General features: G+C 36.5%; 2 protein-coding genes across 4 annotated transcripts; one reads left to right on the top strand and one right to left on the bottom strand.

The window, feature by feature from the left end:
- Positions 1-2,234: 2,234 nt before the first annotated feature.
- On the bottom strand, positions 2,235-4,941 carry LOC113295308 (probable LRR receptor-like serine/threonine-protein kinase At3g47570). Its single transcript, XM_026543655.1, has 3 exons — positions 4,864-4,941; positions 2,945-3,514; positions 2,235-2,474 (listed from the first exon to the last, which is right to left on the bottom strand). The coding sequence occupies exons 1-3, from the start codon at positions 4,939-4,941 to the stop codon at positions 2,235-2,237; spliced, it is 888 nt and encodes a 295-aa protein (XP_026399440.1).
- On the top strand, positions 3,954-14,150 carry LOC113298570 (protein GLE1-like). 3 transcript variants are annotated; one of them, XM_026547337.1, is made up of 16 exons: positions 3,954-4,127; positions 6,000-6,094; positions 6,357-6,520; positions 8,696-9,046; positions 9,166-9,292; positions 9,484-9,632; positions 9,861-10,041; positions 10,963-11,170; positions 11,437-11,546; positions 11,876-11,946; positions 12,140-12,221; positions 12,436-12,522; positions 12,723-12,806; positions 12,946-13,074; positions 13,246-13,368; positions 13,567-14,150. In XM_026547337.1, the coding sequence occupies exons 3-16, from the start codon at positions 6,420-6,422 to the stop codon at positions 13,903-13,905; spliced, it is 2,142 nt and encodes a 713-aa protein (XP_026403122.1). In that variant the 5' UTR covers positions 3,954-4,127; positions 6,000-6,094; positions 6,357-6,419; the 3' UTR covers positions 13,906-14,150. The 3 variants fall into 3 exon arrangements, with proteins under 3 accessions (XP_026403122.1, XP_026403123.1, XP_026403124.1); XM_026547338.1 differs by having other exon boundaries at positions 5,984-6,094; XM_026547339.1 differs by lacking the exon at positions 6,000-6,094.
- The last annotated feature ends 555 nt before the right edge of the window (positions 14,151-14,705 follow it).

Genomic DNA, 14,705 nt, shown 5'->3' with positions numbered 1-14,705 from the left:
GTTCAGGTACTTTTTCTTCTTAAATTTGTAACTATATGCCATATTTATATTCTCAACTACATTGATATAAGTGCATTTGTTCTTGCAGCCAAACATGAACAAGAAGATCTTGAACCCTCCTCACAGTAGGAAACCAGGAAGACCCAAGAGCAAGAGGGTAAGAAGTTATGATGAACCTCGTGTTGAGAAGCCAAAAAGGAGGTGTGGGAAATGTGGAAATGTTACTAACCACAACAAAAGAACATGTGCTGGTGGTGAAATGGGATCTAATCCAACTGCAAAGAGGCAAAGGACTGAATGTGATGCACAAAGCTTCACCTTCGGCAACATAGAGCCAAGTCAGACCACCGGAGTTAGGGGTGCATCTAATTAAAACAAGAAGAAGAGAACGGCATCATTTGTTGGTGAATGTTTTACAGGGCCTGGCAGTCAGCCTTTGGCAACACCATCTTCTACTCCAGCTTCCACAACACCTATGAGTCTGCCATCTATAGCACCATCTTCTACTCCACCCTCTACAATAAATAACCTTTATCAGAACTTCTTTGGCATTGGATCTGTATCTCAGAATATAAAACAAGGAAAGGGAAGGGGAAATGGAAAGGCTAAGAAGAAATGATTTGAGATCCGTTTTCTGATTTTTTGTGTTTAAGAAGACAATATTTTTTTCTTTTGTACACTTGAATTAATGCTGAATCAAAAGTGGCAGGTTGTTTATTAGTACATTTGCAGGTTACATTTTCAGATTGTTGAGTTCCTTACATATAGCATTAAGTTGTAAACTTGAATGCATAATTCTGTTTTTTGCAGCAATGAAGACTTCATATGAGACCCATTTAAAACCGTCACAATCTGTACAAGTGAGGTATGTTATGTTCTTGTTGTGTTCATTCTTGCAAAATTTCATCTCCATCTTTGATTTGCAGTGATCTTTGTTGCAGGTTTGATTTTGCAGTGGGCAGTTTTTGAAGCAATGACCAGATTCTCCGCAAGCGTAACAACCATTCTCTACTGGTAATTTCACCATCTTGCATTTGACAGGATCGATGGCATCGTCAAACCATTCAAAGTACTGACAGGTTGGAATTGAACACTTCAAAAACATTTTTTCGTTTGTTTCTTTTGCTTTTGAACACAATAGTTGCCTTATACCATTACATGGTATATATTTGCACCTGGAATAAATCCAAGGACATACCTTTGGATCATGAATTCCCTGTGCACAGATAGAACATGGAATTAGGGGTTGTTTTAATCTTAATCTTACCTTGCTGCTGCTACTGCTGCCTGGAGAGTTTACTTCATTTTGGCTCATGTCTTATTTATTTTTATTTTTTTGATCTGTTGAGTATGACAAATAATATGGTTCTTCTCTGCAGGGCCTAATTTATATGAATGAAGCTGAATCTGACCGTTACAAATCCGACCGTCACAAATCCGACCGTTGCAATGAGTCACCGAGTTGACTCGATACTGGTTTGGTTACGAACTCAGACGAGGGTTAAGTCGTCTTTTACCTAGCAGGTTAACTGCCACATAGCCAGTTAACTACCTAAATCCGTTTTTTGAAAAAAACGGGATGGAAAATGTCAATATCGGCATGTTTATATAAAGATTCAAAAAAACGGCCAGTTTCTTAAATATGGTTCAAAAAGGTGGTTACTTTATTAAAAAGCCCTTTTTTTTTGGGAGTTCTGGGAAGTTCTAGGGAGTTTATAGTGTATTTTTGCCTCACTCCAAATCTCTCAAAAAAGTAGAGATTTTGGGAGAGTCTCTCAAACTCCCTACACTCAACACACCAAACTCTCTCAAATTCCCAATACTCTCTTACACTCCCTCAAAATCCCCAAGATTCATAATACATTAAACTCCCTCCAACTCACTCGTGGACTAACCCCCTGAAAGTTTGTATGTGTCAGTCAGTTCTTGTCCCCACGGATTCAGAATTATTCGCGTATAATTCGCGAATAGTTCGCTGAATTGCTAACTAGGGTTTCACCTTTTTAAGATGTTTTCGAAATGCATCCACTAAGTTCCAGCTCTTGCCGTTCAGCGGTGCATCCACCAAGTTCTTGCTCTTGTCAGTCATTAACGCATCCAATGGACTACAACATATGGTACATGGATCCTAGTGCACCTGACACAGTTATTTGTTGAAATGATGAAGCAATTAATATGGATGGAGGTGCACGCGATGCTGTTCCATTGAGGCGATGAACCAAGTAGTATGGATGCTACTGACCTCCTTCATTAGCTGATCGTTTCGACTGAATTTCATGACAATGATTTCTACTTTTGACTTCAATCCAACTACATCCAGGAAGCTTATCGATCCTTTTCTCCTTCATTGCAACCCTCACTTTTGCAGCTTCCTCCCATTGTCCTCTAGAAGCATAGGTACTCGAAAGAAGCAAATAATTCCCAGTATTTCCAGGCTCCAACGTTATTAGCTTCCTCGCAGTGCTTTCAGCAATCTTGACATTTCCATACGTTTTAACAGATCAAGGTATGGGTGACATTATGATTGGATTTTTATTTCATGGATTATGAAAGAAGAAACACAAAGTACAGTAAGGATACAATATCTCAAATTCTGAGATAAAATGTACAATAGAAGATGAAGCAATTGTCCAAGCTGATCCTTTATGGATGATAAACTTCTATTAAGAGAACAACTGCAGTTATATTAATCAAAGGCAGGGCTGCACAAGACCCGCCCACGATACCCATACCCACCCGTACCCGCTAAACCCGTGGGTTTTTAGTCCATACCTGTCCGTTGTGGGTGCGGGGTTGGTTATGAAAAAAAATACCCGCTATCCGTGGGTGCGAGGTTGGTTTTAGCTCATACCCGCCCGAAAAACCCGTAAGATATAATGTAACATACGTTTTGATATTTTTTGATTGCTACAAATTATGCAAAGTTATTGGGAATTGAAAAAACTTTCGTACCTGGAGCAGCGTACCCAATCGAGCCATTTATCCTGACTGAAGTACCAATGTTGTGATCTTCCGATTCTACATTGGTAGTGACTTCACCTAGAAACTTAGCTAATCCAAAATCGCGGACATGACCATTCATATCATTATCAAACAAAATGATGCTTGGCTTTAGATTACAATGGACTATTGGCATTTGCCTGTGGTGATGGAGATAATCTAATGCAGATGCAACATCTATGGCTACATTCAGTCTCTCTTCGAAACTCAATGATCTCCTTGTCAAACTTTGAAGTCGATCGTCAAATGTAACTGGGTGCAACCAGTTCTCGAGACTCCCATTTGGCATGAACTCAAAGACTATAGCTTTGAATTCATTTCCATTAAAATCGACGCTAGAACAAGATGTCAGTATTTTCACGAGACTGGGATGCTGGATGGAACTTAATGTTTTGAATTCAGCCGTGAAGTTTTTGAAAGATTCTCGTCTTTGAAGATCTAGTACTTTCACTGCAACCACAGTTGCTGTTTCCTGATTTACTGCTAATACACCTCTGTTATTGACTTCTGTTGACTGTTATTGGCTTTGTTGAAAAAAAGCGGGTTAAACCCACTTAAACCCATACCCGCCCAACCCGCAGCGTGCGGATATTAACACCCACCCGCTGTTTGTGGGTGCGGGGTTGGTTATAAAAATAAAAACTCGCAGCCTATGGGTGCGAGGTTGGTTTTAGCTTATACCCGACCATACCCGCCCATGTGCAGCCCTAATCAAAGGTGTTATCTTTATATATTACTATAATAAACAAAAGGGTTCGTTTTGGTGAATTCTACCTTTTGTGAAGCTTTTTAATATGACAAAAATGCCCCTCCGGATTTTTGTTTTCTCTTCATAAAGTTACGTAAAAAAGAAAATGTAGAGAGGTTAGATCTGTAATACGTCGACTTAACGATTCCGAGTTCGAACCCTGCTATCACATTTTAACTTCCATTTTTTCCTTTCCTTTTTCATCTTTAGAATTTCTTTCCTCATCTTCAGAAGAAAGAGCCACTGATATCGTATTCATGAGAAATTCATCTTCTCCGTTCTTCTCAATTAACCTAACGCCTCACTGAAACAAAAACAAAGTAAACCGAAGAATTGATCGGATCTATCCTCAATCCTCGATTGGTACATCACAGAAAAGGTAAAAAACTTAATCTAGGGTTTGGAATTTCAAATTTCTTTTTCATATTACAGAACTAAACATAGAGGAGGAAGATAAAAAAAACTTAATTTAGGGTTTGGGTTTTCAGTTTTTTTTCTTTTCATAAATACTATTGGTTGGAATTTTCCTTCTTTGTTGGTTACAATTTCAATTACAGTATGGATTAGTCATTGTTACGCTCAATAGCTTTGCAATTTGTGATATGGAGTTAATTACCCTCAAAACAGTTATGGGTTTCAGAAAAAAAGAGAGAAAAGAAGAAAAAACAGTGATTTCAATAACTCATTTGTGTGTTCATTACTAAAAGTTTGAATTTTTTGAATTCCTCTGAAACATTTTTAGTTTCTTGAATATATGTTGTACTAATATTATTTGTTATTATATCAAATCTGTGATTTAGGGTTGTGGGTTCTGGCCTTTTGGGTACTTTTTTTTAGAATTTCACAACTTAGTTTGGGTTTTATGAATTGACAAGAGCAATTGTTGATTGTGAATGATAAATGTTAGAGCCTTAATTATTGCCATTTTAGGATTTTAGGTTCTAGCCCTAATCATTTGATCATTCTAAGTAATTGACTGTAATTAATGGCTTTGTTGTAGAGTTAGTAAGTAGTTAGATTTGAGAGTTTCAGAAAAGTAGACATAAAAGAAGATTGAATGGAATGTATGAACCTACATTTTTTTCCATATAGTGGCTTTGTTTACTCCAGTGTACTTGCAGTAGAGCAATGATTAAGATTTCAAAATGGAAGACACAAACAGCAGATACACTAGATGTATAGAGAGATGACATGACTGATAATAACCGACTACGAAGAGAGTTAAACTGCAGTATGTAGGTATCATCATGCAATTTTCAATAAAATAAGTTGCTTATGATTCATCGAGTTAAATCTGATAAGAAATGGCATACCATGCCCCTTATAATTGCTATTAGTATTTAGGGGGTCATCAATTAACCACTGTATTAACCCACCATGTATCCGGTGATTAGATGTATAGTAGTGTAGTTAGTAGTACGTAATAAAAATGGTTTCAATTAACCATCATCGTTTGATTCCTTTCTGCGATCTCCTTGCTTCCAAGAACTTATCAATTTGGTTAGTAAAATGGTTTCAGTTTTTCTTCCTTATTTGTTGTTTACAATTTTAATTACAATGTGGTTTTGTCATTGTTACACTTAATAGCTTCGCAATTTGTGATACGAAGTTAATTACGTATAGAGAAAAGAAGAGAAACATTTGAGATTTGTGTGAGAGACAATGATTTCAATTAATGATTTTGCGTGCTCATTTGAATCTGTTTTTGAGATTTCAATTATACCACTATCTTTGATGTGTTGATGGACAGGTTTATCCAACCATCTCTCTTTTATATCTTTGTTTCCTAATATACAACTATCTCTGTTTTTGAGACATGTACAGGTTTATCCACTTTAGTTGAGTTCAGTTTCAACTGTGTTTTCCGAATGGTTTCATGATTCCAACATTTCCCTCATAAGACATTTATTTTATAAACTGTAGTTGTATGTTGAAATGCTTAGGAATCTAATTATCAGATTGCATGCCAAATATTTGCGAAAATGCCTAGGAGAAAATTTAAGGATGTTTGATAAGTTAGGTAGCTCTAAAATCACAGAGAAAGCTCAACCACAATAGAGAACCAGAATTCCATACCATGGAAGTCCTAAAATTCCAGAGCAAGCTCGAACATGAGAATGAGAAGATCTAGACTTTCTTTTGTGCATATTCACTTTCTTCTGCTCTATAAGTCGTACATACTACTAATTGTACTTTGGTGGTCTCATTTACTGTAAAAAGCTGACTTAGTTATAGTTTGTGAAACATGCAGGGATCTTTATGACTTAAAAGATTATGGACTGAAATGAACAATTAGGTGGGAATAAGAAGGAGCTTAATGTATTTTTTACTAGAGAGAAACTAAAGGTATCCATTTTAGATTTTTGTGATTTATTCTTTTGTTGTGGAGAGAAACTAAAAGTATCATTTTTGTATAAACAAATATTATGGATTGAAATTTATTGAATATAGAGTCTGATATTTTTTTTAAAGGAATGGCAGGCGCATCGCGTGTGCGTGTTATACTAGTGTTTATAACGGAAATTATTTGATTTAGTGTAGTTGGATAAAAAAAAATGTAAACCAAAAAATTACATTACTGTCTGACTATTTTTGTTTTTGGTGCTAGACTTTGTTATTCTCGATTTGCAACTGGATGGTCATCTTTTAGGCATAGAATGGACTGTGAGTCATGGATATACTGATGGAGGTTATGACAGGGTACAATTCCGAGTTGGAGTATACCATTCTTATTCCATTGCCACGGCTTGCAAAATATGACACTCTAAAAAGGTATGAGACCATCACTATGTCGCTTATTTTTTTTTGGGTTCTGTACTAACAATATTTTTAGTCCTTTGAAAAATTGGTGATATTTGTTGTTTTAGAATAAAAAATATGGTAACCTTACCATTGTGATATTCGCTATGGATCCTCATGCTCAGCGCCATTTTAAATTAATTAGACATGTGAAATCTAAGTTGGAATTTGACAATAATTTCCACATTTTTACTTGCTATCTTAGCTCAATTGGTAGAGCACATGGCCCTCAACCATGTAGTTATAGGTTCGACTCCCCATAGATGGCATATAAGTTAAGTCTTTGTGCATGGGCTATAAACCCAATGTTGCAGATACTCAAACACCTGATATAGCTTTTAAACTTATGTTTTTGATACTATTTTCTACGGTATTCTAGTTTTTGACTGGCTCAGGCAAATCTGTACGCATTGATCTAAATTTATATTTTAGGTAGTAATTCTTATGCTAGATATTTAAATTAGCAGATAGTATGTAAACAGGTAACTCTGAAGGGTATGTCTTTTGTCATCAAGTGATTTTATGTGCTGTCTTATATATGCCAATTCCCTACTATCTTACACGATCGTGCACAATACTGAGTTTCTGAATTTGTGATGTTAAGCACACATATAGAGTCAGAACTCAGATCATTAGAAAACATATGCTCTACCCTGAGGGCGTCAAAGGTTGTTATGGAGGCACTACGAAAAAAAAAATGCGTATCCTGGTTATTTGACACTAAAATCATGGAAAAAGTGGGATGTGCCCACGGTTAAAAATGTCTGACATCAATACTTTCTGTTGTTCCTCTTGCTTAGGTTAAATCTCAGTTGATAACTTCCACTATTTCCTTGCAGTTTAACTGAATACTGATACCAACCTTTTTGTTTATTGTTTGTGACTTTGTTTGGTTGCATACAATCAGGAAATCAGATGAATGCTATTGGAAAGTTCCGAGAAGTGATTTTTAAGTTTTAGGTCTTACGGTGTGAATTATGCTGTAATTATTGTTGTTATGCATGCTACTTTCCAATGTTCTTTCCAAAAACAATTTGTGACTCAAAACTGACTTATTAACAAGAAAATCAAGTACTAGGTGCTGAAGATGATGTTACCGTGTGAACTTTGATTGTCAATATTGCTGATGCTCATTTAAGAGGTCTACAATTTTAATTTTTAGAGATGATTCATGATCCCATAGGTGTCTCTGAGAAGCACTAGCGATGTGCAATTTCTGGCAAGTTACACAATAAAAATAAGCTGATATAAGAAGATTGGGTGGAAAATTACGCGTTCATTCATTGAAAATAGGCATTTAAAAAACATTATGATATTAGTCTGGGAGATAAATGTAGACAAATTGTTGTTAATTTGGTTGGTTTTGCTGTAACAGTGCATTCATTAGTAAACGAATATCACAATTGCATTTGGTGTAGTTTGTGTTGGTTTTCTTTGCTGATGCTTATGAGTTCTTTTTACATTTGGTGAGTTCTTTTTGCTTTATCTATCCTTGTTGCGCTTTGTGCTATGAATTATGATAACCTCAACCTGTTAAGATTAGGGCGCACCGACCAGGAGTGGACTGGAGGGCGTTATTTATAGACAACCCAAGGATCTCATGAAAACGAAACCAATTGAACAAACTGCACCATTGTCAATTTGGGAATGCCAATCTGGACCCGTGCAGAGCACGGGCGCACATCTAGTTCTAATAATTATGGTATATTCAAGCATTGACCTTTACAAGTTGCTTAAATTCTAATCTATTTTTCACGGTATAAAAGACGATCTTCAAACGGTCGATTAGCGGGATGTTACCGCTACTTCATTCAATTTCAACTACTACCAATACCATGCTTCTCCAGAATACTATACCAGGGTTTAAAGTTTTTCCCCTTTTTTAGTGTTTTTATTTCTCCTCCTCATCATCATTGATTAAAATTACACAATTTCCTCAATCAGAAAACATACTAAACCCCTAATTAAATTATATGACCTAAAATTTAGGGGTTTTCTTGTTGTTGTTGTTGTTGTTGTTGAGATCAGCTTATTCTAATAATGTAAGTTGTTTGTATTCAATGTTGTTGTTTGTCAAAGTACTTTTGTTTGATATTGTATTGTTCTGAGGTTTTATTGATGTTGATTGTGCATGTTTGTTATTTTCAGGGGAGCAATAAAATTGGAACTACCTTGTTCTAAGAATACTGCGAATAATGGAGTAATAATAACAGCAGACCCTGAGCCAAATTGGAATTTAGATTCTTTATTATCTGAATTAAATTCCTTAGAACTTAAACTAAATGGCACTTCTTCAACTTCATCTTCCTCTTCTAACCTTATTGTACCTTTTACTAAAAACCAAGTACACAGTAAGAAAGTGGTTAGTAGAAGTAGTCAGAGGCAGAGGGGTTTTGTGATGAGAGTATCTGAAGACGATGATTATGATTACGATGATGATGGGGTTAATGATAGACAGTTAGTTACAACTGGTAGACGATTCTCTTTTACTGATTCCAGGTATAAAAATGATTTTATCAAGTTATTCTTTCTGATAAAATGTTCTTATTTAGTGACTTTTATTAAGTTTTTGTCAGGTCTGTGGTGAGTTATGTTCATACTGATTACTTCCTTTTCAGTGACTCAGAGAGCTCTGGGGATGGTGACTCAGTTATCGAAGAGAATCAGATGCAATTGATGGGTCGAGTCGGACTGCTGGATGGTGTTTTAGCTGAATTGGAGCATGAATGCCATCAAGAGATTAAAGTGAGATTCATTTCTTTCTTTTCTGTTTGGTGTATGTGTGTGGTGTGGAATTTGCTTAGCTTCTCAGAGAGTTTAGGAATACGTCTTGAGAGCAGCGTTCTATAGGACTATATCCATGTTAGCTCCTTTTTTAAATGTATTTTACAGTCATTGACAATGTTCCTGTTATCTTTGTCTTCCTTTTCCATTAGGAGAAAGTCAGGAACAAAGTGAAATCGCTAGAAACTGATTTGATGCATGTGTATGAGAGGTCAGCTTCTGCACTCAGCCAGGTTGAAAAGGATAGAGATCACAAAAGGGAGCAAGACAGTAAAATAGATATGCATCATTGTCGCACAGTGTAAGTTGTTTCAAAAAAACTATTAGTCGGGTTATCTCCATAATGAGTGCATGTTTAAACTATAAGTTAATTCTGTGCATATCTTAATGATAACTACATCCTTACGAGTTTGATAAGCTGACTCTTTAACGAGTCTTATGCTTTTGATAGATTTCAAGGCTGGCATTATAGTTATCATCAATATTCAAATGGTTATCTTGAATTTCACACCTGTTGATACTAATGTAGTGCAGAAAAAAGGGAGAACCACTTATTAAAAGTCCAGAGGGATCATGAGCAAAAATCACAAATTGAAGAGCGGAAAATACAAAATGCTGCTGCATATGAGGAAGCTAGAAGAAAGGAACAAGCTTTCCGTGAAGATAAGATGCGCCAGGAAAAGCTAAAGCGGAATAAAGCGGAATCTGAGGTAGTAGTTTTTGACATCATTTTTACTTTCATAATTTTTGCTGATAGTTAGCACTTGGCACTCCTATGATAAAAGACACATACTCTTATCAGATACAAATAGGCCTTGGAAACTTCTTTTTTCACTTAATGAGGTTTAAAGTTTTTAACCAATCATAGTTTATCATTTTGCAGAATTATTACCACTTGTGCCTAGAAGTTGTTATTTCCTTCCCAATAATTATCTCAGTAGTTAATTATTCATACAGTTTATCTTTTCTACTCGGTCTTTACTGTACTGTTTCAACTCGAGTTTGTTAGTTTTTAAAGGCCACTTCTTGTTTTTGTTGGATCAATTGATCTTTTATACGTTTGTGTTGTTGCTTCATGTGGTATCATAAACTTGCGATAAAATGAGTTATGGAGAGTTTGTCACCATGGAAGAGTTTAAAAGTCGAACAGTGAACGGTTTACTAAGATGGAAGAATGGTTGGTAAGGTATTTTGGTATATGTTCCTGTCTATATTGAGAAGACATTTGGACAAAATTCTCGTGGTTCTGTTTTCAACCATAAAGTGATTTCTAGCAACTCTTACCTAGTACCTTCCATCACCCACATACATGACCACCAGCCACTTTACAACCCTCTGACAGCCTTAACCCTGTCTAGCACAAACATTCTCTGATCCAATCTTCATCTCAGGTTTTGTCTACTTCAGGTGGATAACTGGATATACTCTTGTTAATGACTTAATTAAAATGTTTTCCAAGCATTTGAACTCATCCTCCTTTGTGTTATTGAAAACTCAGAACTAGTGATGGGGAGGATACAATTGTGTTTTCTTATCATGTGGGTGCGGATGTATTAAACATTTGAGACAGCTAAGTCAATTTTGGTTGTTCCAGAAGGTATTAAGCCAAAATTGTTATTGCTGAGGTGCAGGCTGTGAAAAAGAGGGCTGAAGAAGCACGAAAGGCAGCAGCTTTTGAAGCAGAAAATCGGAGAGCTAAAGAGGCTGCAGAAAAAGAAGTCACGGAGAATGCAAAAAAGGCAAGTGAGGAGACACAAAAGAGGGAAGCTGCTCAAACACTAAAAGATGTAAACAGGAGTGAACCTGGCAGATCTGGATCAAATATTTCACCATCAACAGGTACTTTAGATGTCCGGGACTTCTCTGGCTTCGTGTCTGCCGTTTACTTTGGTCCTGTATTATCCGCTCTGAATTTTTCCAGCTACCATCAACCTTCAGCCTTTTATCAGTCTATGTTACGTTCGAATTCTTTTCGCTAACTGGAATCCTGTAATTTCCAGTTTGTGGTAGCCTTAAAGTGGATTAGGAAAGTTCATACAGTATCCATGTTCCTTTAATTTGATTTGGTGCACTTGCAAGCATAATAGTCCTCAATATCGTGACAGGTAGTTTAGTTAGGGCTGCCGATAGTGCTCTACGAGTAGAGGTTGAAAGGCTTCAAAAGTTTAAGGAGGTTGATGAAAATAACCAGGCTTTCAGATTGAGTCATAATCAGGTGATTGTTTCTTCTTGCTTTTTCTCTTTCTTTCTTCTTTTAATCTCCTGAATACTCGTATATGTACTTTGATAACATGTTAACAAGTCTTTGTAGTAAAGCTAATGGAGAAATAGTAAAACTTGTCTTATATACTCAGTTTTTTGCAAGTAGGTAGTTTGCTTACTTGTCTTGCCTTGAATGAATAGCTCCACATGCGCAATTAGTCTATACAACTGAATTAGCTAATCTAATATTTTTTATTCGTAAAAGCTTGTTTCCATGGTACCAAAGTTGGTTCCAGGTCATCTTTCACAAGGTTTTGTGTTTCATGCCTCATGTTTGGACAGGATTTTCGTAGTTATGAATTGCAAATTGGTCGGCGGATAAAGCAAATATCTGGGAATAGAGACAGTGTCAGGTGGGTGGTTTTGTTTTCTTTTCTTATAATCATTATTATTTTTAAACTATTGTCTCAATAGAATCCGTATATTTTGCACTAGCCGTTCTCCAAAGCAGAAACCTGTTTGCTGAAAGGTTTCTAGTTGTACATTTTGATATCTTACAAGCTGAGTAAAATTGATTGACCCTCATTTCTACTTTCTGTTTTTCAGAGCAAAAGCGAGTGAACTGATTAGACTTATTAATGATCCTCTATGTCCTCAATCAATTAGTGCTGTTATGTTTGCAAAGAAGGTAATCTGCATTGTGCTTACAAAGGGAAAAAATTATTTTAGTATCTTTAGGAAATTAAATAGAGTTCATGTGCGGAACATCTTTTGCAAAAGCTTTGTTGACTATCATGTCATTAGTTGAGACTGTGAGTTCTTTTCTTTATGCAGCCTTCGCATTTTATTGCATTAATGAGTTTACTTATTTACTAAAACTGTCAACCACTCTCATTTCACAGGTTGTGTCTCAATGCTCAACCCAGAGTGCAAACTTTAACAGTACTGCATTTGCCTGTGGGCATGTCATTGTTCTTGTTACTTCACAGGTTATCACCTTTCTATTCGTTCTTTAGAAGTTTAGAAGTTTAACATTTTGTATGCTCTCCTAGTGAAACTTTAATCAAAACGCAAGTCAAAGTAGACCTCATGGTAATGCAATATCTGGAAATGGAATGCAAGGCTTCATCATTCTGTCATTGCATTAGAAACTCAAGTATCCTTTTTAAAATATTTGTCTATGGATCAGGTTCCCCTTGCGATGGATCTTCTTCTTGCGGAGCTCCATAAGGCTTGTATATACACTGTTCCAAAGCATGTAGCTTACTCAGAGGTGGGTTAGTTTGGCTTAGCCTCAGGAAAATCCTTCTTGAAGGATAATTCTGTACAAAAATATATCAAGTCTTGTGTTTTAATTAGTAAGATGTGGTTTTTTAAAGACTCAATATTAAATTTTTTGGTTTCCATTACAGTCAACAATATCTAAAGAAGACTACTTTAAAGTGATGGGTTTCCGAGAAGAAGATGGGAAGGCTGAAAGCCGTGAAAGTTATTTGGAAGGTGTGGCATCTTATATGAAACTTTATGGAGCACTAGTTCAGGTTGGTACTTCTCATTTCATCAGCTAACGTCTATCATGAACCTAAATATGTGAACACTATAAACCAAGCTGTTCAAGCAATCCACCAACTTCTCTAGTTGCATGATCCTCATTTATTCGCTTTGTTTTTTAATGCCGTCTGACTGGCCAACTGCTCTGCTTGTTGTGGAAGACGGAAGTTAGCGGTGTCCAAAACCTACATGGTCTGAAGGAAGGTTGGGCATGGATTGCCAGGTTGTTGAATTCACTCCCAGCCAACATATACACGGCAGTAGCTCTGAACAGTTTCCTGGAAGTAAGTTGGTCACAGAACTACTAGTTCGATTTTGTTCACTGAAAATAGTTGTGGAACAAGAACCAATCCCATGTTTTTTTACTATCACATGAAGCAAGCTGGCATAATTTCATTCCAAGCTCGCTTTTTCTTCTTCCTTTTCCTGAAAGGGATGTACAACTTCCGTCAATTAAGCAACCTTAATTTTGTGTTTCACAGATGACAGGTTTTGCACTCTTCAAGACATACAAAACTCAGTTCCGGAAGATACTTAATATCATATCTCGCCACTTCCTGGGTGCCCTGGAATCAAAACAAAATCCAAAGCTGAATCCAATCATCATGAAACTTAAAACTTATATCGACACAAACCAATTCCTCGAGGAACCAGAAGGGTGGCTTTTGAAAACTTCTTTATTGTCTGAGATGGCTATGCCAGAGGCAAATTACAGTCCTCAACAGAACTACCATTCTCAGCAGAACTACCATTCTCAGCAGAACTACCATTCTCAACAAAATTACTATCCTCAACAGAATAGACAATATCGCAACTATTGATTCATATCAATTGTCGTTGTCCAAGAGTTTGAAGGAAATGTATCAAACAACTATAACATTCAATTATTTTTCTTTGTTAGCAATCTTATGTTGTTCTGGGTGGTAAAATTTGTTATGAGAGCAGTAGAAAAACCAAGAAGCTGCTTCTATTGAAAGCCTACAATTTTGTCAGTCTTAGCATACATACAATGTACGAGTAAAGACTAAACAATAATATTGAAACTGATCGGGGGTTTCCTTCGGAACGTAGAACGATCCATCCTTCCAGAATGATTTAATAGGAAGCTAAAAGATCCTCAAAGACCCTCATAATTTGTTTCCCCCCATGTAATTCAGCCGCCTGGTTTCACCTTTTTAAGATGTTTTCGAAATGCATCCACTAAGTTCCAGCTCTTGCCGTTCAGCAGTGCATCCACCAAGTTCTTGCTCTTGTCAGTCATTAACGCATCCAATGGACTACAACATATGGTACATGGATCCTAGTGCACCTGACACAATTATTTATTGAAATGATGAAGCAAGCAATATGGATGGAGGTGCACGCGATGCTGTTCCATTGAGGCGATGAACCAAGTAGTATGGATGCTACTGACCTCCTTCATTAGCTGATCGTTTCGACTGAATTTCATGACAATGATTTCTACTTTTGACTTCAATCCAACTACATCCAGGAAGCTTATCGATCCTTTTCTCCTTCATTGCAACCCTCACTTTTGCAGCTTCCTCCCATTGTCCTCTAGAAGCATAGGTACTCCAAAGAAGCAAATAATTCCCAGTATTTCCAGGCTCCAACGTTATTA

The sequence above is a fragment of the Papaver somniferum genome, chromosome 7, assembly GCF_003573695.1.
Source record: "Papaver somniferum cultivar HN1 chromosome 7, ASM357369v1, whole genome shotgun sequence".
NCBI lineage: Eukaryota > Viridiplantae > Streptophyta > Magnoliopsida > Ranunculales > Papaveraceae > Papaver > Papaver somniferum.
The sequence above is the reverse complement of the archived record's forward strand: the minus strand, read 5'-3'. Positions and strand labels throughout refer to the sequence as shown.

Bases quoted from the DNA above. Each gene is read 5' to 3' on its own strand.
- LOC113295308 (XM_026543655.1), bottom strand. From the start codon at position 4,941: ATGTCATCTCTCTATACATCTAGTGTATCTGCTGTTTGTGTCTTCCAT. The intron at 3,515-4,863 runs GTACACTGGAGT...AGCCAATAACAG, and splicing joins TAATCATTGCTCTACTGCAA to TCAACAGAAGTCAATAACAG. The intron at 2,475-2,944 runs GTTTTTTCAATT...GGAAATGTCAAG, and splicing joins ACGCTGCTCCAGGTACGAAA to ATTGCTGAAAGCACTGCGAG.
- LOC113298570 (XM_026547339.1), top strand. From the start codon at position 6,420: ATGGATATACTGATGGAGGTTATGACAGGGTACAATTCCGAGTTGGAG. The intron at 6,521-8,695 runs GTATGAGACCAT...TGTTATTTTCAG, and splicing joins AAATATGACACTCTAAAAAG to GGGAGCAATAAAATTGGAAC. The intron at 9,633-9,860 runs GTAAGTTGTTTC...ATACTAATGTAG, and splicing joins ATGCATCATTGTCGCACAGT to TGCAGAAAAAAGGGAGAACC.